The 23,407-nt window shown below is 39.5% G+C and overlaps 1 protein-coding gene across 6 annotated transcripts in view; it reads left to right on the plus strand.

The window, feature by feature from the left end:
* The first annotated feature begins 6,416 nt into the window (after window positions 1-6,416).
* ATG5 (autophagy related 5) overlaps window positions 6,417-23,407 on the plus strand; it is a 73,221-nt gene continuing 56,230 nt past the window's right edge. For 5 of the 6 annotated variants that reach the window (XM_088053426.1, XM_014263699.2, XM_005518243.3 and 2 more), the window contains exons 1-4: window positions 6,417-6,493; window positions 7,187-7,341; window positions 12,677-12,804; window positions 19,181-19,259. In XM_088053426.1, coding sequence (XP_087909552.1) covers window positions 7,234-7,341; window positions 12,677-12,804; window positions 19,181-19,259 — 315 coding nt within the window. In that variant the 5' untranslated portion in view covers window positions 6,417-6,493; window positions 7,187-7,233. Of the gene's footprint in view, window positions 6,494-7,186; window positions 7,342-12,676; window positions 12,805-19,180; window positions 19,260-23,407 lie in introns of those variants that run through there. The other variant, XM_088053427.1, reaches the window with a different exon arrangement.

Raw genomic sequence — 23,407 nt, forward strand, 5'->3', positions numbered from 1 at the left:
TTGTATTTTTTCTTTTTTTCCCTGAGAAATCAGGGATTTAATAGCTAACTCATATAATGAATGTTGTACAAATACAACTAAGAGGAAAATAAAACCAGAAAAAAATGTATCCAATATTGATTTTAAATTCACTAAAAGGTCTTTGTAAATTTAAATCTTCATAATACACTTTATTAGTGGAAAAACAAAGATATATCAGAGCTTCAGAACTGGACTTATCAACACTTTAGTACTACAAAATTATCAAAATGAATTTGTAATCACTGAGAAAAATTCTTTCCCTGGGTAAAACTACTGAAGATAATCCAGTCATAAAAAAACCCACTTTGTCTGCAATACAGAAATCCTGTGTCTTATTACAAGTCACTACTATTTCTTTACGGAAATCTAAGGAAAAAACTGGTTTACATCAGATATAATACACTTAAGTTTACTAAAAATAGTAAATTACTTTTCTGAAGCCTTGATGACTTGGATGGGCAGGGAATATGGGCTGCTGTCTCTGTGTCACACTTGGCACTGTATTTATCCATGAACCCATATGATATTTGGTACTTTTTTGCAAGAGTAAGTCAGGCCAGTAGACCAGGTTGTAAAGGGTCTAACTCAGATGCCTGGAATTATGCAGTGTAACGCAGATAAAGAATAAAGTCCATATTGAAATTATTTTAATATAGAGCTGTACAGCAAGAAGTCTTCTTACTGAAGTATGAAAGATTACTTCTCATCAAACAGCAGTTAATTCTGGTTTCAGTTCTGGGAGTTCCCAAGTGCTGGGTGACACATGGGTGCTTAGTATCTTCTGAGGGCTGGACTGCCCATGTCTCAGCAGATGACATTTCAATGGTATTAACCAGATAGGTTATTGGTGAAACCTCTTCTTGCCTAAAAGTAAACAACCTAAAGGCTGTTCCAGTTGCCAAACAGCACAGGATTATTGTATTATCCTCCTTCTACTTTTGTGTTACCTTCTGGCTGTGCTGTGATTCAGCACTAAGTTAGTGCTGATCTTTGGTCATAAATGGCTACATTTATATATCAAACATAGACGGAGCCAAACCTGTCCCATACTGAGATAGTATTGACAAAGCCATTAACCTTTCTGTCAGTATTACCAACAGAAAAGAAGTGTCAGGAATCAGTGTCCCATTACCTTTTGAATACCAGACACTTATCTTTGGTAGGTGGGAATGCTTGACAGAATAGGTATTACTTAGTTAACATGCAGAGGGGTAAAAATCCAGCAAAGTGAACAACTGGCTGTTGACATTGCCAATATATTAAAAAAGAAAGCTTATGATCTGTTCTATGTTCATAAGAAATCTCCACATGTACATTATGTGAAATTTTAAAAAGGGGTACTTCCCTTCCTCCTCACTAAGACCAAGATGTCTTCATGAGTCAATGACAAAGTAGCAAAACCAAGAAATTTTGTTCAAGGTAAATAATAAGCAGCAGACCTAGAACTGGGATTTCCTAATGTCCAGTCACTTGGTTTAGCAATAAAAGATTTTTTTGATAGTCTGAAATATGACTTAGGAATTTTAAGGTAGGACTAAAATAGGAAATGAGGGTTGGAACTAGATTATCTTCAAGGGCCCTTTCCACTGCAAATCATTCTGTGATTCTGTGAAATCAGCAAAGGAAAAAAGAGTTAACAGCTGTGAGGGAAAACTAGGACAGTTGTCAGAATACCTCAGTTATTTAGACAAAAAAGAGTTTAAAACCAGTCTAGAATATTTCCAAACATATTCACTGTTACAGAAGACAAATATTAGTAGGTGAGGAGAGCATGAAAGGAGAATTACATCCCAATAAGACTGATTTTTTTACTTCCACAGACTTATAAGTTAAAATTGTATCTGGAAAACATTAAGTGCTATCTTGTAATATTTCCAGGAAGTTCTCAGATGAATGAATCAGCTTCTCATCTAATTAATCAAATTAAATCTTCACTTGGAGTAGGCAACAACGAACTATTTAGCTAGATAAAAATAGCAGCTTTATGAGTTTCATTTGACTCTTACTCACTGTTGCATGTTAAAAGGTGTACATTAATGATTCTCACGATCCAGTTTTGTTTACACACTCAAAAGACAATATCTAGAAAATTAAAGTACATTTTGCTTTCTATTGAAAACTGTTAGGGAAGTGAAGGGAAAGCAGCAATAGTGATTGCTCACTATTGACCACTATTGCTAATGAAACAACACTGGAACAGGTAGTTTCACATATCTGCATGTTTTGCCAATGATTTAATGGAGTCTGGGTTTTACAGACGAGGAGCCAGGACTGAATAAATGGAATATTTTGTCCATCTGCCAAGGCTATTTGTTATACATCCATATAGGTATAACTTACATAAATATATACATCATATACTTACAGACTATCCTTACTTTGTGGTATGTGTAGGTGACATAAGATACCAATTCTACGAAAGCACCATTAAATTCATTCCATGTGATCAAAGCAATGAATATCAGTAATTCCAGTTCTAGCAAAATACAGAGGGAAATAGTATTTAATGTTTTATTTCAGGTAACCTTTCAGCAATCAAATTCTGGCATGATTTACCTTTACCAATATGTTCCAACTTGTAGCTGGAAGAGTAACTTATAGTTAGTCTATATACAAGTTATACTAACTTGTAGTTACTCTTGCTTTGAGAAGGGCTGTTGGCCTAGATTTCAGGGAAGAACTCCAGAGGTCCCTTCCGACGTAAATAATGCACTGATTCTGCTTACAAATCTTCATCTGCACTACCATTACACAAAAGCATAACTGCCCACAAATATGTAAAACATCAGTTCCATTTCTCTTCTTTTTATTAGAATTAATGCATCTTTAATTATAATCTTGTTCTTTACAAGCATCTTCACATTCCATATGTACTCAATAACAGGTATTTTGATTCAGCTGCCATTAGGCAATGACTCACTGTGTGTTGTCTGATGATGACATTTAAAATGAGGGAATACTGCTCGAGGATCCTTGGAATTGGAAATATGTTTGTTGAGCTCTTCCCCTTCCAATTTAGATGAGTCAATTGTGCAAAGTGATGGTGAAACTCAAAGCATTAGATAGCAGTGTGGAAAACAATATGTCAAAGAGGTAATTTCCTTTTTAGTGTATTTATTTTGACATTACATTCTGCCAATTATTTTTAATCTTTAGATTTGAATTTTTTATTTGTATTCATAATAACAGAAAAGCCGGCATTCACTTCAGGTTCAGTTTATTTGTTCAGTAATCACATATTTCATGCGCTTATCTAGAACCAACTTTGTCTCAGTAGCAGAGCCTCATTCACCTACAGATTTACTGCCTTTAAGATCTCACATGAGCAAAGTATCTTGATGTATCTGTGTCTGGCAACTACACCAGCAGGATGTTTAAATAGGAAGGTAATTTAAACAGTAAGTTATCTCACTTTATAACTTGACTGAGTTTTATTCTCTACCTGGCTTCTTGTATCTAGATCCAACGAAAGACTTGGGTGCTGGATGGAATTAATTTTTCAGCCTATGAAGTGGAATCCATATGCTTGAGTCAGGTGCCTATGTTCCTTATATTATACACAAGAGAAAAATGCAAAAGTAAATGTTTAATCTACTTGGTAATTGTCATAAGTAATCAACAGAATGCTGATGGCACAGTCTAGCTGGCCAATGTTGTGCTTCAAGAGCTGTAGCAGTGAGGGTTAAGTAAGACCTCAGGAGGTGAGCACAGGCAGCATCAAGGAGTCACATCCTAACAGTATCACTGACAATAGCTGGCAGACTGCTGCCTGCCTGTGAGAATAGAAATGACCTGGCATTACTTTTAGTGATGCTACTATAATGATAAGTCGAACCCTTCATCCTACAGATCCTACCAAAACCACCTTTTTCTATAGGAGAGCTCTGAGTTCAGAGGAGGAAAGGGCAAAGACTAACCCTGTGGTTCTCCTTGATTTCCTGTAGGGATATCCATATGTGCAAAGCTTTCTGAAAGCTTGCAAATCTCGTAATGAGTTAAAAATCTTTGTAAAAATATTATTTTTTTGTCTGTTCAGTCAGGTTTTTCTGTTTGTTTTTCTAGTGGTGCTGGCATCTCACAGCAGCTCCACTGGCCAGTGCATTCTCCTGAGACTGGTTTCAGCAGACCTGTAACAACGTTAAGGCGGGTTCCTTGCAGAAACCGACAGAAAAGCCTCTAGTAAATGTGCAGTGCTTGTGGGATGGATGTCTCTGTAACTGTGGGATCAGTTCTGTGCACATCTCCTGCCATTCCAGGTCTGCAAGACAATAATTTCCACACCACCCACACAAGTTAAAACTGTTGTGAGTGCACAGACAATACTTCTGGAGGAAGTCTCTCCCCTTCCACCATCATACCCAACATGTGCTAGGTGAGTGTAGTTGCCCATAGAGTGAAAGGGAACTGGTCCTTTCAGAGCATAAAGCCCTTGCAATATTACAGGTGCTCTGTGCCTTCTTTCCCTATCCTTTGGGTAGGCCATACCAAATTTCTCCAAGTTTACAGCAGTTTGCCTCCTTTTTAAACCAATGTGTCACAAAAAACTTCAGAGAGAAAGCAAGGCAAGCTTCCTTGTGTATGTCCCAAGTCAAAAAAGCGCCACAGCTTAATTTTTGCTTACAGAACACTAGCAAATGAGATAATTTTTTTTATTAGGCCTCATGTCTGGAATATTATGATTTACCAAAAACATAAGATTATCATCATGATCTCATTTAAACTGGGAAAAAAATTTAAATGAGCCTTCCAGACTTCTGTAATCCGTCAGATGACTGAAAAAATACTAGAGTTCTGCAAATCATACTGTTGGCTCAGTAACACACAAACTTATTAAAATGCCAGTCTTTGGGTAAACCCCACCGAAAATCTGTAATAATTGCAGTTAGTTCCCGAATTCTCGAAGACTCCTTCAGCAGCCGTGGCCGCTGCATGACATCTGGTGGCCACAAGGCAGCACGGCCAGAACGTGGCACTACTGAAACTGCCGCTAAAACCACACCGTATCAGCTCTCACCCCAAGATGCCAAAACACCGCTCTGAGATGTTCGCTGCAGTTGTACATCTTGCCATAGAACAGCCCAGCTTTGACAACTGCTAGTGTGTAGCACAATAGGATACATATCCTCCTTGGGAATTATGATGTTCCCTGCCACGAGTGTTGATTCTTCCCCTGCACTCCTACAGTTGTAGGAGTTGACATTGAGATGGGGATTTGCAAAGCGACAGAATTGTGGGAGATGTTCTTTGAAGAGCAGAGGTGGAATTCACTGTGAACTCGCACCTACTGAGATGATAAAAACCAATCCAGAATGATGCTTTGGTATGCAAGAGGTGTCACTGATGGCAACAGGTGCTCCTCATCCTCCTGTGATCATGGTATAAAATCACAGAATTATAGAGTATGAAGGGTTGAACAGGATCTTAAATATTATCTAGTCCAAATCTGCTGTGCCACGGGCAAGTATACCTCCCACTGGAAAAGGTTGATCAAGGACTTATCCAACCTGGCATTGAACTCTGCCAGGCTGGGGCACCCACAACCTCCCTGAGCAACCTATTCTAGTGCCTCACTACCCTCACAGTAAGGAATTTATTCCTAATACCTTAAATAAATTTCCCATCTTTCAGTTTGCACCCATTCCTCCTTGTCCTTTCAGTACAGTTCCTGAGACAGAGTGCCTTTCTGGCTTCCCAGTAGGCCCCTCAGACACTGGAAGATTGCCACGAGGTCTCCACACAACCTTCTCTTCTCCAGGCTGAACAGCTACACCTTTCTCAGCTTCTCGCTGTAGAGGAAGGGCTCCAGTCCTCTTATCAACTTTATGGCCTCCTCTGGACTTGCTCCATCTATCACAGTGGGTAAGATCTACTACAGAAAAAGTCACAGAATAGTCTGAGTTGGAAGGGACCCATCGAGTCCATCCTGGCCCTGCACAGACACGCCATGGTCACACGATGAGCCTGAAAACATTGTCCAAACGCTCCTTGAACTCTGAGAGGCTTGGTGCTACGATTTTACTTCCGTGGGGAAGTGGGAAAAAGAACAATCGGGTAAGAATAAACAGAGAGATTAAGTGCTTAAAATCCTCAAACGCGCGGTCCATCGGCTGCACGGCCCCGCCGATGCCTCAGGAGCAGGCCCATGGCCGGGTCCAGTACAGCTGCAGCCCGGCGACTCTCCGCCTCCAGCGCTGCCGCTGCAGCACCGCCAGCACTCTCGGAGCGGCTCGGGACCGACTCCATGAGCGGCTGCGATCCCGGCTCCCGGCTCCAGCCCTTCCCACCGGCCCGGCCGGGACCCGCCCCGCCGCTTCCGGCTTCCGGCGCCGGCGGGGGCGGGCTCGCGGGCAGGGCGGAAGCCGCGCGGCGGGCGGCGCGTGCGCGGGGGCGTGGCCGCGGCGGGGGCGCGGCCGGCGCACAGTTCCTGCCCCGCGCGCGGGCGGGCAGGCGGGTGTCGCCGGTCGTGACAGAGGTAACGGCCCGGCCCGGCCCCGCGCCCCCTCGGCGAGGCTGCCCGGCCGGGGCCGCCCCCAGGCTCGGTCGCTGCCCGGGACAGCGCGCCTGGCGCTGCCGCCGCGGTGCTCTCCGGCCCGGCCCCGTGGGGCGGGGGCGCCGCTGATTCACCCCGGGCAGCTGCCGGCAGTGGGGAGGGAGGGAGGTGGACAGATAGACAGACAGACAGACAGACCCCGCGGGGCCTGGCCGGGTCCCGGACGCCCCCGGGTCTCAGCGCGGCGCTAGGCGATGCTGGGGCCCGTCCTGCGGCCTCGGTGACCCCCCGGGCCGGGAGAGCCCGGCTCAGTTCGGTGTTCCCGGCCGCCCTTCTGCGGACACGGGCTCTGCCCCTGGCACCGTGGCCTCTGGGGGTGCCGGGAGCTGCGGGGCGGTAACGGGGAAGGACCTTTTGGCTCTGCAGATGGGGCGTTATGCAGCCTTAGGAAATGCTCATTTACGTTTCACTCCTTATCCACTATGTGTTTGTAGTTGGGAGCTTAATTCATCCCGTTTTTTGTACCAAGTGATGCATTTAATGCCCCGGTGACAGCGTTGGTCAGCCTGCAGGACCGTAGTTATGGGAGAACCTTTAACAAGATGTATTTTATTTGCAGTCGTGCTGACTTGTTTTTTTTTTCGGGGGGTGGGGGGGAATGGGTTACATTTGTAGCTGAAGAAACAAATTGATCTACATGTGCTTCACTGTCCATTGGAAGAATGACAGATGACAAAGATGTACTTCGAGATGTGTGGTTTGGGCGAATACCGACCTGTTTCACTCTGTATCAGGATGAGATAACTGAAAGGGAAGCTGACCCCTACTATGTGAGTATGACAAAGGCAGTCACAAATAGTCCAAGATCCTGGTTATGTTCGTTTCCTTCATTCTCATCACGTGTACTACTGCATGTTGTGAAAAAAACCCAATTCTTTTCTTATTCTGGTAGCTTCTGAAAGTAAACTTACAGCCATGCTGTGTGACTTCATCTTTCTTCACAGCAAATGGAAAACTTCAGGCTTGTTTCAATAGTGACAGAAACTTATCACAGATAATTTAGATCGTTGAAAAAATTCTTAGAAAGTCAGTGAGTGACTAGGTTAAGGAGGAGGCTGCGTGTGAATTTGTATTTTCTTGGATAATGAAGAGTTGAAGGGAGAGAACTTCTATTAATGCAGAAATAATTTAGTCAGACTTATGAAATCTTCAGCGTTAAGGTTGGTCACCTGTGTAACACAAACTCCTAATGAACACTGGCTCTGTGGATGACTTCTCCTCATTTTCTTTTCTTTAAAGTCCAGCAGCCATGAGAGATCTAGCTCAGAAATAGGAAGAGCAACTATAATGGCTAAACAGAACACTGCCTGAACAGGATGGCTAGCTGATGATAAAAAAGGGATGATGGATGTGTTTGAGTTGTAACATGGAAGTGCCTCCTATAATGATATATTTATTTATAATGTTCTCAGCAGTTTTCATTCTTTCAGCACCTAAGAGACACGTAATTGATAAAGAATGTTAGCTGATTCAGTGAAATGCAAATTTGAAATGTAACAAGTATATGGGAGGGAAATCTTGAACTTTTAATCTTTATGGAATTCTGAAGTTCTATAGTATCTTTGTGTCATCAGTTTCTCATTTGCATGTGTTTTGAAACGTAATGAACTATAAGTACTTTCTGTTCAGCAGTAATAGTGCTCATCTTTGTATATTTTATTTTCATCATTGGTAAAAGATAAGCACTTTGCTTCATATTTTTTGACCTATTGCCAAATACATCTAAGATACCTAAAAGTCTCAGACTTCAAATTTTACATAGGAGTTAAAATATATTTGCATGCTTCATGTAAGAGCTACTTGAAAGGTATGAGTTGAAGTTCAGAGGTTTACAGCCTTGATCTGTTCAACATTGGCATGGAAACCATGAAACCATGTTATCCTTGTGGTTTGGCCAGATTTCTAAGTCAAGGAAATCGTGTTAAGGTCATAGGATTTCTTTTATTTACTCCACATAAAGTATGCACAAAAATTCTCAATGCTTAATTCTTTGTTTCTGCAAAATGCAGTTACTTGCAGATGACAGTTCTAAAATTTTAGTTTCTTCATTTTTCAGTTCATGTTGGAGCTGGTCTTACAGCTTTGTGTCTTTGGAGGGACCGAGGATTTATAATAGTGTAAGGCAGAATAGCAATCAAGGTTTTATGTCATGGTGTAACTCTGATAGTTTCAGAGTGTGTTTGCATTAATGTTTTTGTTCAGATTTGAAATAAGTCTTCATCCTTTCCAGTTCCTGTGCCCAGGTTGGCATCACAGAGCAGTCAGCCCATGGGCTGAATCATTTTCACGTGAAGCTGAAGCAGCAGATGGGCTGCAGCTGCTAATGGACATTTAGTGTATGGGAGCAAACTTAAGCTAAATCAAAATAAAATAAAATTATGGGTAAAGTAGGAAAGTATATGTAGTTAACATTCTAGCCCTTGACATTAGCTCTTCAGCTTTACATGTCTTCTCTTACTTGTTAGTATAGATATAACCTCTGTATTTCAGATTGCCTTTCATAAATGGAGAGACTGCATGGGGAGGAAATACTGGCATCATTAAGATGAGGGAGGATAAAGGATTCTGCTTGGTGGAACTTGCTTTATGAAAATGAAGGATGACATAGACTTGGAGGGTGAGGGGTTAGAAAACAACCCATAGTCTGTGGGATGGATTTCAGTTTTTGTGAGTGGTGTGACAGGAGAGCCCTGTCTGTCAGATGGGTTAGTGCAGCACAGGTGCTGAAGCATGTGTGTATCACCTTGTGGCACTACACAGGGGTAGGACAAATAATTGAAAATCAACTTGTCTATCCTTTGGAAAGAGTGGTGACATAAAGACTGTGCAGCCCTGGTAGCCCACTGTCCTATGTCTTAATACAGTCATGTAGTGTAGGTTTCTGCAGCTATGCTAGAAATGGATACATCAGTTTTCTTTGGAGTGTTTCATGCAGATGCTTACGTTTTGAGTGGCAGCGTATTTAGGAACAGTTTGCTTGAACTACTTTTGTTGCTGATTTATCTGATTTTTCTCTCATCCTAAAATTATTATGCTTTTTTTTTTTAGATTATATACTGTTTATATACTGTTTGCCTCTTGGTGCAAGCAGCAGTTAGAAGAGGGTGAAAGAAGTGTACAGGAAGCAGAGACTCATTGGCTGAGACTTGTCAGATGTATAAAGAACAAAATTACAGCAGGGTACAGTCTTAGAATGATGCTCTGCCCAAGGGACTGGTCTTTAACAGGATCACTCTTTAGCTTGCTTGGTGTCAAAAATATTATTTTAAGGTATCTGTAGGAGAGAGGAACGTAAAACCATTCCATATTAGGATGTTCTGTTTCATATCCCTCGACACTTTAGTGATGAGACCAGTCTAGTGCTTGTTAAATCTGTAATTTTTCTGTTTTAGTGCTTTGCATGTATAAATACTGCATGCTCTGCAACGAAACCTGTGGATATACCTGGAGAGGTACTCTCCACACAGTTATATTGCAAGCATTTACTTAGGCATATAAGGAGTTCTTTGTATTTAATTTAACCTCCTGGTTAATAAGAAAACATTCCTGGTTGTTGTGATTAAATACTGTAGTAATACATAATATTGAAAAGGAAGGTGTTGTGGTTTGTGTAATTTTCGGGGGTGACATTTAGGGATGGCTGCAAGGATTTGTTCTGCTTGGTGATGTATTTGGAGATTAACTTTTCTTAATTTAATGAAGAGAACTCATGACCTTATTTGTTAGCTTTCAGTGGGTGGGGAAGGGACATTAAAAGGAATAACAAACTGAAAATGTGTTAAAACTGCTCTTAAAGATCTCACTTAACAGATTTTGCATCCTTGTAAATCTTTAAGATAATTAAAACTAGAAAAATGGTAGAATTGGATCCTTTCACTTCTATGGAAGGGGATAACTGTATCGAGGTAGAAGAACTGGGGGGACCAAACAATGAGTTCAGTGGGTTCTACAAATGCTCAGCATCTCTGGGAAACAGTTAATTCATGTTAATCTGATTAACTGTTGTGTTTTGTACAGTTGTACAGTTTTTGTTAAAGCCTTTTGGGAGTACCAGTCACGTTCTGTTAAATTCAGTCGAATGCTGTTTAGTTACTGTCTGTGTTCTCTAATTGTGCTGAAGTAGAAACTGGCTTGTTCTTTCACAGTGTAAACCAAAGCAGAATATTTTACAGAGGAAGTTATGCAATTTAAATTGTTATGTGAAACAGTGTTGCAATAAATAATGCTTTAATATGTTTATCAATTCCAGCATGGCTGTGCTACATGCAGCATGCTGAAAATTGGCATTTTTAAGAGCCCTAATAAGTCTCATCAGAGTACACCAGCACTAATTTAACTGTACATATCATGCAGAAATAACATTAAATTACCAAAAATATGTGGGTGTGATTGGTACAGTCTGGACTATATTGTCTCAAGAACAATCAGTGAAGATATGTGGAATTAGGTAAATAAAGGATAAGCTTATGTTGTCATTTAAGTACGAAGCAATTCTTACTTGAATGTGTACATAACTTCATCTGATTTATTGAGTTTGTTTGCCTTTTAAAAATGAAGCCTGTGTTTTGATTGCATTGCTCCTATGAAACAAGTTAGAAACAATGTGATGATGGTAATAAAAGCAGCAGATGGAAAAAGAAAACCATATGGTACATGAAAAATGGACATGATGTCTGTGATAGTGGTGAGACTTGGCCTTATGTAATTTTAGAAAATTATAAAATTTAGCTGTGTCACAGATATAACCTAATGTGGCATTATCAAAAAGATGAATCTGTTCTTCCAAGAACTTGATGTGCTCTCAATACTTCTTTATGTATTTACAATACAAATTGTAGTATCATGGTCAAAATATTATCTGGTTTATATATCAAAGTGTGGTCTAATTATTGGAGAAATTCTGGAGCAATGTTGCAGCAGAGATCAAGTTTTCTGTCAGGCAAAATATAACCTTAGACAGTTTGGGAGGTCTGTACTGCAAACATTCATTTAGGGCCTGGCATTATTCATATACTATAAAGAAAATACTTTAAGAAACAGCACTGGTTATGAGGAACACTGGAAAACAAATGTTTCTCTAAACATGCAAAATATAGTCTATATATATCTTAGGCCCATCTATTTTATTAATGATTATGAAGCAGAAGTTTATAGGATGGATACTATTAATTTAAAATGTCTGCTCTAAAGCGAATTGATATTTTACAGGGAGGTTAATCTTTACTGAGATACTGAAAAGCATTGTTTGTTAATGCTTACAGATTGATTTATCTCTAGTAAATGTGCCACACAGTCATCAGTCAATTCACTGATTGATAGAGTCCTTAACCACTCCTGGGGATAAGGCTTTTAAAAAAAAAGATGGTAGGGAAGATGTTGCAAATAAAAATAGCACAACGTTCTGATTTGTATATTATACACTTGAGAAAATAAGATAGTATATGACAAAGCTGTAAGAATGTGTCTTCTAATTTTTTCAACTAAAAACATATTTACAGTTTTCTTTCTGATTTTAATTGCTGGGTGAAGGTTAAATTGTGGAAGTATAGTAGTCTTGACTAATAGGTTGAACTGACGAACCCAATGCAAAGAAAATGGAAATTGCCAGCTATTGGAAGTACAAAACACTTGGAAACCAAACCCTTAAGCATCTAGTTTTCATGGGCTTTTTTTTTTTCCTTGTGCAGGAATTTCCATTTTGAAATAACAGCTGATGCACAGCTGCTCATTCTTTTCAATAAGAAGTTAGAATCTCTTATGTGTTCATATGAAAAATGTTTGAAACTTCATTATTTAAATACAGAAAAGCAGAAATTGAAATCCACTTTTCTCCCCACCACCCCACTGAGAGAATTGAGAACTTAGTTTTTTACTTTTTTTGGTGTTAATATATTGGATACTGCTGTTCTGCATCTTCTGAGTGCACTATTTTGTAGCCTTTCATTGACCATTAAAAAGTAAACTGTCTAAAAGACCTCTTACCTTAAAAAGGGGTAGAAGAGAATGCTAACTGCATTTCGGTTATGTAAATGCATACTTGTTACAAATTTTTACTGGTTTAGAGTATTTTATTTACACTTAAAGCTTCTATAATTTTTTTTTCAGTTGCTTTTGCCAAGGGTAAGCTACTTGACACTGGTAACAGACAAAGTGAAGAAACACTTTCAGAAAGTTATGAAACAAGAGGAAGTTAGTGAAATATGGTTTGAATACGAAGGTACACCACTGAAATGGTGAGTTTATTGAACTTTGTACTTTATGCAGTTTATCACATAGAGTTCCCAGCCTGAGCGCAGTGTCAGTAGTTTTCCTAAAGGAATCGCTCCCTTGAGTTTCAAAGGCAGCAAAAGAGGAGAAGGGTAAGAAATGCATGCTTTTGGGGGAAAACAAAAGAAGGTTTAATGTTGAACATTCTTTATTATTCTGCTTGAATTTTTACTTTATGTGTAAGACAGAGGTGTTGTGCTGCACTTACTAGTTTTGTTCTCCTTGTTCCCGTACTTCAGAATGCTTGTGGTTTTGGCTTTACCGTTGCTTGCAGCAGAATTGCCAAATAAATCTTCCTTTAACGTATTCCATCTTCCTAGAAGATGCCTAGTAACACAGATAGGAAGTAATATTTCTGGAGTCTAAATGCAAATGGCTTGTATGCATGACAGTAATAAAGCATGAGTAGCCTTCACTGTTCACTGGTGTGATATGCTTGCACTGTAAAAATCTAATACTAATCTGCAAGTGTTTGTTGAATTCAATTAGTTCAAATTTACTGAACTAATTGCTGTTGATCCTGTTTTTATTTTGTCTGATGGTCTATTAAAACTATTTTCTTTTGGGTTTTTAGTTTGTTGGGTATTTTTTGTAAGAGTTTAGGGACTTGGACTGATATTGTTTCATTTAATTAATTTTCATAAATACTTTTTATCAGGTTTTCTACTTCTGCTGTTAAAGAGTTTTAAAGAAAATATTTTGAGAGCTTCAGTGTTTGTTAGTTCGGTATAGATAGTGTCAGCCCTTCAGAAGGTATTTAGTATTTTGAATGATGAAGAGATTTTTATCTCTTTTTATTTCCTGTATCATCATAGGAAAGAAAACTAGTGATTTTTAAAATTTTACTGAACCTGGATTGTTTTGTGATTAGCAAGCATCACATCATGGAATCCCTGTAGATTTGGTGATGCAGTAAATCTCTTCTAGTCTTCAGTTTCTTTGAGAACAGCCTAGTGTAAACCTTGAAAATATGTAAATAGAATCTGATAAAAATGATCTCTTTAAACTTTTATTATAACTTTAGAGCTTTAGACCTCTAAATAAATTATGTAGAATTTAACAAGAGATGGTGTCTTATGTGCCACAGTAATGTTGAGTCATGATACTACCTAAATAAACAGCAAGGTACCACATTTATCCTAGTGTGTTCATGATCCCAGGTAAATACTGGGAGAAAACTAGTTTTCACTGAAGTTGTAACAAGAAAGGAAAGAGAAGCTTTGTACTTTAACCAAAAATAGATCGATATTTTCTGTAAGTTTTCAAATACCATCATGTTTAAACTAGAATTAAAGAAACAAACTGTACAATTAAGTATAGAATAAAAATGTTGTTTGTAATTCTAAAATTAAGTGAAGTTATTAAATTTATTGAATGTAGAAATGAAAATAAATAGTGTAATGATGATCTGCTAATTAAAACTCTCATCTTTCAGAAAAACAAAGCCTATTCTACCAGGTACAGCTCCACTGATTTTGGTGGAACTGCTTTTCTAAGGAAAGTGCTATTTGTAAAGCAGTATTTTAGGAGAATGGTAATCCCATAAAGAGCCAGCGCTTCTTCTGGGGAAGACCTAAACACCACAGCTGAGAATGACGCTGAGCTAGTAGTTGGTAGAGAAAGAATAGTGGGCTTTAATGTTTAATCCTTTTACCTATGACTTGTGCATTCAGAATCAAAAATAACTTGTTAATAATATTGTTTATTCCAATTATTTACTTTGCCCTGTGAGGTCTTATTGCTTATAGTCTGTGCAGTTTCATACCTAGTTGGGATGACATCTCTATCTGTTCAGATGCAGCTCTTCCATTTTCCAGTGAGATTTTGGAGGAAGTCTGAAACAGTTCAAACTTCAGGCTCTGCAGTGTGTTGGTCAAGTTCTTAAAGGGAAATGAACCTCTCCAGGCCTGGAGTTACATGGGGTTGGCCTCTTTTTCCTGCTGAAAGTGTTGGGATGGGGGAAGATGGATTATTTGCCCACAGGAGGTGTGTGCTGGGCGAGGGTCTGTGTCACCAAAGTAAGGAGTTTCAGGAACAGATTATCAGACTGTGCAGCATTAAAGACTACAGAAGGAAGTGGATCAAACCTCAGACCATCCTGCAGCTACAGGAGGCTAAGCCTACAATCATATTGAAGGAGATGCAGGCAAAGACTGTTAGAAAACAGTCTCCTAAGATTTGGAAGAGCTGGAAGCTTATGACTTCTTGCAACAAGAGGAATGTTCCTACTGCACCTGCATTTCTCTAAGTACAGCACAGGTTCAGTGCTCTGGCTGCAGGTGAAGGGCTGAAACTGTTGTCTGGTGATGCATCTGATATGTCTGAGCCTGAGCTGTGTAGGGGCACCAGGAGGAAATGAAAAATTAGGTCAAAAGTCTGTATTCTGCTTACTATCCTTTCTCTAGGACTTTTAACTCTGCCATTTCGTGATCACTGCAGCTAAAGCTGCCACTGATTATCACAACTCTTTTGTCTGAACTGATAAGTAACAGATTGAGCTTTGGGTTATCTCTGGTTCATCCAGTGTCTGTATCAGGAAATCTTGACTACTTGTGTCCTGCTGTGTTGCTTTTCCAGCAGATATGAGAGTTTAACAGGAACGAGGATCTGTGATGTAGACACTTATTGAATTGTTTAAAGAAGACTTTATCTATTTTCTCACCTGGATTGCATGATCTGTTGCCCTTATTAGTCCTTCCTCTGTTCCTGAACCACAAGAACTTGACCAACCTGTTGCCTGTCCTATTAAGTTTCATACATCTAAGCTGCTCCCTGACATGGAAGACAACCCTCTGTCCTCATCTGCACTGCCTGCCTTTACTAAGCAGCTTATGTCTGTCCTTCCACAGCAGTATTCCAGTTGTGCAAGTGGTCTAGCTGTACCTCAGGTAGCCCTCTCCCAGTAATGTCATAGCATGTACAACTAGTTTTAACTGCTTATTTTCCAAGCTATGTTCTCTTATGTAGTTACTTGTGGTGGGCTCTCTTCTACCTTCTTTTATCATTTTGACATCTCCCTTGTAGCTGTCACCTTTCACCACTTGCTATCCACCCATGTAAATTAATTTCTATTTATCTGTGGGTTGTTATTTACACTTCCATTGTTAATGGTCTTAAAGCTCTCACCAGGTTGGGAAACCTTAAGGCAAAGATACTTTTGTCTGACTTAGAGATTCCATCTCTCCCTAGCTATCCATTATCCCCAAAGAGTATCCTATGTCGCTAAAAGCCAAGTAAGTCCTTGTTGCGCCAGCTGCATAACCAGCTCCTGACCTGCAGACACCTCTCTGAACCTGTCTCCTTTAATGGCAAAATTGTGGAGATACCTCCTTGCCCCTACAATTTGTAGAGTCACTTTTGATACTCTAAGGGGTTCTAATGCAGTGCTTAAAATTTGTGCCCATGTGGGTAAACAGCAGGTACTAATAAGCCAAGCAGACGACAACTTTGCCACTCTGCAACTTTGGAACAAGCAGCAAACCTCTGCAGGTTAACAAGTAAAGTTGGCATTTGGGGCTCCCTCCGCTGTTGGATGGAGTCTCCTGGTTCTATGACAGCTTCCTCTGCCTGTGGGTGTGCTGTTCAGATAGCTCTGATGCTTATTCAGAACTTCCAGCCTCTTTTCTAACACGGAAGCACTGCCAGTGGATGGAGAAGGCCTGCCCTCTCTTGCCCAGAGGTTAAGGAAACTTTTCTGTCTGTCCACCCAGGAGCTGCTCTGGCAGTCACACACTTGGGCCACCTGAGCTGGGACCGAGGCCCCTTTGCAGCAGGCGGCTCCAGGGAGCCGATGGGTGCCTTGCTCGACTCCCTGCGCACCCCACAGCCGCACAGTCCGAAAAGGCTTCCTTAACAGCTCGACCCTCGGTTCCCATAGCAGAGCCTCAGGTGCCTGGTTCCTTCAAAGACCTTAGTCATGGTGTAACAACAGAGTAACAGCTTCAACTGGTGCCCCTGAGCAGGGACCTCAAAACAAGGAACCTCTGAGCTTTTATACCCTCAGTCTGTGTGTGATAGTGTGGGGCTTTGTGTCATTGGCTCCTGCCATGTCCCTGAGTGACCAGTCACCTGGCAGGGCTACAGGTCCCTGTGCCCTTTCCTGTGCAAAAGGTTAGCACTAGTTCTGACCTCTTTTCTGGGGCTCCCATCACCCCGAGCTCAACCTGCAGCTCCCTCTGCAGCTGCACACTGAGCTACTGGCACTGAATGGATTCCTCAAGACCAGAATTCACACAACTCTGGTCCTCCCCATCCTGTGAGTCCCCACTGACCACTCCAATGACTACTGACACTTTCTCTCCACATTCTCATCTCTGTGAGATCTTGGTGATGATGCCATTAATCTCTGTATCTTCCGTGATGCAGTGCAGCCTCTAACTTCCTGCAGCTCTGTAGTTTGCTTGTGACATAGCTCCTCACTAATGTGCACTTCCTCTAGGCAAGAACATTTCCTCGGCTTCCTCCAAACCTCAGGAGAGGTCCCAAGCACTTCTGGCAGTTTGAAACCTGGAGAGCTGCAGCCTTTCTCAGGAGCTCTCCTTGACTGATACCAATCTGTGTTGGAATAGTTTCTTCAGCAGATGCTAGGGGATGGCACTGCAGCTTATTTCCATCCTGTCTGAACACTTTCACGTGGCTTTCAGTGGACTTTTGTGTGAGTTGTGTTCTAGCCCTAATTGTATAGGTTGCTCTCTAGTGCCAACTGGATGGGTACTTGACCCTTCCTGTTCATAAATTAGCAGAAGACAAAAGGTCAAAGTACCATTTAATTAGGCATCTATTAAGTCTGCAAAGCACAGGGATTTTACTGAAAAAATTTGATTACATGAACTTCACTTTGTGATCTTAACTGATTAGAAGATATAATTGTAAGCCAAGACCTGATGTAGGAGTTTTAGTGTGGTATTTTTGTTGCTTTCTTTATCTTAGTTATCTGTTTTGTTGTATAAATGGAAAGTAACTGGAAGTAATTTTCTTGTTGAAAATTTGTGTTCATCTAATTATCAAATCTGATTTTTGTTACTTAACTCACCTGGAAAACCACTCTTTCATGGGGCTCTTGCTGAATCCCTGTTAAGTCTTTAGGACATGATTGGCAGTTAGTAGTTAAAAATCTGTGGTAAAAACTTGAGCATTAGCAGTGAATCAGGATAAATCTGGATATGCATCCTCTTCATTCTCAGGTAAGCTCAGGAACTGTAATAGTGTTTTGGGTTTTATTTTGCAGTTGTGGTGAATTTGTCTTAGCTTTGGGGTGGCTCACCCGTAGAGGGTGCTAAAGCGCTGTTGTGTGAAAGTTTCACCAATCTGGAAAATGGCTTGGCACAGGTGCTGTTAAAGCAACACTCTCGGTTAGTACTCTTGGGACTTCCAAAACTTATGTACGTGGTTGGGTCTGCAATTTCTGATCAGTCCCGTTTAATTCAATGAAACTACTCACTTTACAGTTCAGCGTGTGTTTCTCTATGCATAATAAGGCTCTTCGGGTTACGATTTTTCAAAGATAGGACAATGAGTCTTGGTATGTTGAATGTAAAAAAAAAAATATATATTTTATCAAAAATCTTGCCAATATCTGAACAAAGAGCTTTTTTTACAATGCCTCTGGAGGTTTTGTGTGTGTGATATATGTTCCATATACTGCTGGGGGCTGTTTATTCTAATCAATTTAAGGGAGAGAAAGCTATGAGACAGAAGTGAATACTTGTCAGAAGCAAGCTTTTTTGTGTAACTCCTTTAATCTGGAATACCATTGAGATACAAAACTCCAATTATTTTTTTTTCTTCTTTTCATTCTTCTTAATTGGATACTAAAGATACAGAGTTGATCTTGATCTATCATCTTTCAGCCCTTAACAGATACGTAATTTTTTCACTCTTCTACTTATTCTCTGCATTGATGTATCAGATGTGTGGGAGAAGGAAAGGATGTTAAGGGTCAGTGTGGTATAAACCCAGGACACTCAAGCATCTGAAAGCATGTGTGCTTTTCTGTGAGACCAGGTATTCCTGGTCTGATGCTTTTTAACTAAAAGTACTGTTTTGGAAAGTTCCACAAAGCAGCTGTAGGCCACTTAAGGCAGTTGCAAAAGTAGCAGTGTTTTGTGGGCACAGCTTGGAGACCACTGTTTAGATATTGAACATGTATATTCCAGACTTGATTCTGCCTGTCAGTCATCTAAACTTGCCTGAATAACTTTTCTAAGAAAGCAATAAAAAATGCTAATTGTGGGAGTAAAACAGCTATTTTTTTTGTGTGTGTGTAAATGCAGGTGTGTTAACTGTGATATGTAGAAGCAAAAGCACAGCTTCTATATTAAATTAATATCTTGTAATTTTTAGGCATTACCCAATTGGTTTACTTTTTGATCTCCACGCATCAAATACAGCCCTTCCTTGGAGCATCACAGTGCATTTCAAGGTAAATTGATATAGACCCTTTTTTAAGAAAAAGTGAGCATGAGATTGCATGACATTTGGAAGCTAGGAAGAAGTTTCATAACTATTTTATAAAACATGTGAATGGTGTGATTTGAAAGGGAGAATATCCATTTGTTGAGGAAGCATTCAAAGGTTTCTGTAAATCTGCAGCTGTTTTCCATGAAATTGTGTGTGCTTTTACTGGACTTTCCATAGAAAATTATTCTATTACAATCTCAAAATCCAAAATTGTTTTTCATGTTATGAGGCTTATGATAGAAGAACTTTCTGTAATGTTTTTAATTTAATTGTCTTGAGTTGACTGAAGATTGGGAAGATTGAGAAGTGCTTGTCCTTTTAGGCATAAAAGAGCATGGAGATGCATTCCATGACTTCAAATGATTTCTACAGCTGTTGTACTTAATGTTGGTCCCTTTTAGAGAACTGAGTGAAATGAGTTGGTCTTGTGACAGCTTAGTCACAGGAGAGACATTATTTTGATTATGCACTGTAAACCCATTTGGTATGACTTAGTAGCACTACTGATCTTTGCTCAGAATGGAACTTGAACAGGGTTAGCTTTGGTGCAGGATTCTTGCATACTTTGAAGTGCACTGAGGCAATAATTCCAGGTATGTTTTGAGGTCAAAAGCACAACTACAAATCATAATATGTAACTTTGAAACATTAATTTCTCCATTGTAAAAGAAACGGTGCAATAGGAAAACTGATCTTATGGACAATGCTACGTTAATAGGCTTGATTTTTGTGCGTGAGAGATTTGAGTGAAATGAAAAGTGTATTGGGAAGCACTTGCATTGCATATTTTCATTGAAACAATTCTCAAAGGTGTATTAGAAAAGCTTTTTCCAAGAGTAATTGATTATTATTGGAAGCGTACACTGAAACCATGTGTTGAAACTTCTAAAATGATTCACTTAATGGATCTGAAGTTGGGGATGTTTTTGAAACTATTGTAATTGCTACACTTGTCTGATAAATGTCAGAGACCTGGGACGAGGAAACTTCCAGAATGTTCTGAAGAAAATATAGGGCGTCTAGTTTCATAAATCATGGTTTAATTGTTATGTTCTGAGAGCTGTGGAATATTAACAGTGGCAGTGTGGGGATGTTGCCATCACAAAGTAGAGGCATCTTGAGAATTAAGTTGCAGCATCACAGTGCCTTTTAATCAGCAACATAAATTTGACTTTAATGTTCTCGTTTTGCTGCTTGCCAAAAGATTAGCTACTTTTAGTTTTTCTCAAAGGTGTACATTAAAGATCAGCAGAAATAATAAATTGCTAAGGTGGTTTTACTTTAAAAGTTGATGTAATTTAGTAATATAATACTGTGGAGTTAGCACCTGCATAATCTCTCTTCCTATTTTGATGTAATCTGAAAGTTTATTTAAATAAAACCCCTCTGAATCCTGAAGTCAAAACATAACTGAAAGATATCAAAGTATGTCAAAATATTGAAGAGGTTTTCATGCGTTAGAGTTCCTTATAGCTGAATACTTTAGGTGTGGGATTTTTGACTAGAGTATTCTTTTCATTTCTGTGTAGTTATTCTTCAAATGATGTTGTAATTTTTATTCGGCTTAATTAAACAGTTTTAGATTTTATGGAGTTTAACTTCTGTTGTTGTGGCTGTCTCCTTTCTTCTACCAATGCATGCAGTCAACAACAGATATCTCAAACATCTGTAAAAAGTGTTTTTCAACTTCTTTTTAAAAATCAAACTCCCCCTATCAGGTTTCTTTGTTTGAAGTTAAGAACATGGAAAAGGATTATTTTTGTTCAGCAGAAGTTTTCAAGTTGATAGATGTTTGTAATTGTCCTCCTGTCTTATGTACGCAGACCAAATCATAAACACACTTGGTTTTTGCATTGAAGAAACAGTTTGTTAATTTGTACTTCTAGTGTGCAATAAAATTACATGCATTGTATCTTGTAAAGTTGAAAAACAGTTGCATTAAATAGTTGCAGAAGGATGAGGCTGAGCGGCATACTGGAGTTTGAGAATCATGAGAGGCTGTGGCCTGGGAAGTTGGTTTTGTTTTCCAGGTATGGCTTTATGGGAAGGAGGGAAATTCTATCCCTTCCTGTTAAAATCATTTCACTTTACTCTGTGGCCTGTTTAACACTATTGATGTTCTCAGTGTGGTAACCACCTCTCCAGATTTTGGGCAGTAGATAAGAAATGGTGAACTGTTCTGTAAATAGCAGCACTATTGGGGGAGGGGAATGCTGAGGTTCTGCTGAAGCCATTGTCTGCTGGTGCCTCCCTCTCCACCCATGACCTGATGTACAGGAGGAGAGACAGCATCTGTCCTTACGTGGCAGTCATCATCTTTGTGGTTTTTTTAGATGGAGATTGGGTCGGGTGGAATGGAAAGGAAGTGCTTTTCCATATAGCACATGGATAAATTGTGGAACTGCTAGGAGATATTGTGGAAGCCAGAAATATAAATGGGGTTTTTTTGAAATCAGTCTTCTTAAAGAAAAGACCACTGATGGTAACTAAACACAAACACATAGATGCATCCCCTGCCACTGGATACATTCCTTAGGGTTTTTAATATCCTATTTTCTGTAAATGTAGTCTAATGTAAATAGACTGTCACAGGATAAACAGATGTTTTGAGAACTAGAACTGAGATATAAATATGGGTGGAATGGGGTTATGAAACCAGACTGTTGAAATTGCCTGTGATGTTTTTTTGGTACAGTTTTATGTGAGAGGTCATTAGTGCTTTTGTCTGTACAGACGATACCTCTTTCTTTGTGTTCAGTTCATACTGCAAGGGTATACATATATGTGAAGTTAAAAAACAGGACTCCTTGAGCTTTCTAAGAAAATCAGAGTCAACCCTTCATAACTGTTCCTTCAAAGATGCCGGACATGGAGGGAGTAGGACAACACCAATGAAAGTACTTGCATTAAAGCTACTTATATCGTCTCTTAATACTTTTTGCAGATTTCTTAGTTGTATATCCAAGAGTGGCTACCAGTTTCTTTACAATTGTCCCTTTCTTCAGGGAACTGAGTAAGTTGTTTATGATTGATCAGTATTTCTTCAGGTAGAAAGAAGGCAAGTAGAATTTTTTTTTTTAAAGTACAAGCATGCTGATCTACATTTAAGTATAAAACTTATTGTTTTGCGCCCTGATTGATAAATCAGCAGGGATGCCAAGTTTTCTGTTGGTAGTCTCATGTAGGTGAAACTGTTTCGTATGCTTCTTGCAGATGTGCAGTGTTTTTTTAAGTAGTCACTTTCATGTTCAGGCTTTTCAGCTGCTACTCACAGTACTTCATAGAAATGTGTCAGTATTTTCCCACTAAAGAAAAGTGTACACAGCACTGAGAATTAGGAGTGTTTTCCAGTCTTTAACAGTGTTACTTCTTAGAAGCTGGGAAAATTAATCATGCCACACCTAGTTCTACTACTGTATCTAGATTCTTTATAGTAGCTTAACTAGCTTTGACCAATCTTAAATAGATCCTTGCTGTTCTGCAGACTACAGTTTGATGATTTCTGGAACTCATCCTCAGGGAGTAACATTAGCTGCAATTTGAAATTCATTGGAAGAAAGTCAGCAGGAAGATGTCTGCCTGTGGAAAGAGAAGAGAAAGACCCCACAGTTCAATATTTAGACACATGTGTAGCGAAACAGTTGTTGTACCAAAACTGTTTTCATAAACTTGGCTAAAACATCAGTTTTTAACTATGAAAGTCAGTTTCTCTAGGGTCTTTTATTACTTGGCATTAGGTACGTACCACTGTTTCTTCCTTTGTTTTGAGGGATGCCAGTGTCTCACTTGGAATTCTTAAAGAACTTTTTTGATCTTTAAGTATGCTATTTCTGTCTATTTGTTTCTTCTGGATTGGTTATGAGACCTTACATATTTTTATTTGAGCAAGTAAATTGAACTTCTGAAAGTATTTTACAGGCCTATGCAGATGTCAATTGGCAAGTAACCATCCCAGTAATGTTTTCCTAGTAATCTTGGGCCCAATTATTGCTGAGACACTCAGCTTTGTAGGGTAGACGAGGATCAAGGTCTGCCCCAGAAGAACTTTCCTTATTGTTCTGTCTTCTTTAATGTCTTTGTACTTGGCCATTCTCATATAAGAGACAAGAT

This window comes from Pseudopodoces humilis, chromosome 3 (genome assembly GCF_049639895.1).
Source record: "Pseudopodoces humilis isolate 2021_Gansu_Grassland_sample_001 chromosome 3, ASM4963989v1, whole genome shotgun sequence".
Taxonomy (NCBI): domain Eukaryota; kingdom Metazoa; phylum Chordata; class Aves; order Passeriformes; family Paridae; genus Pseudopodoces; species Pseudopodoces humilis.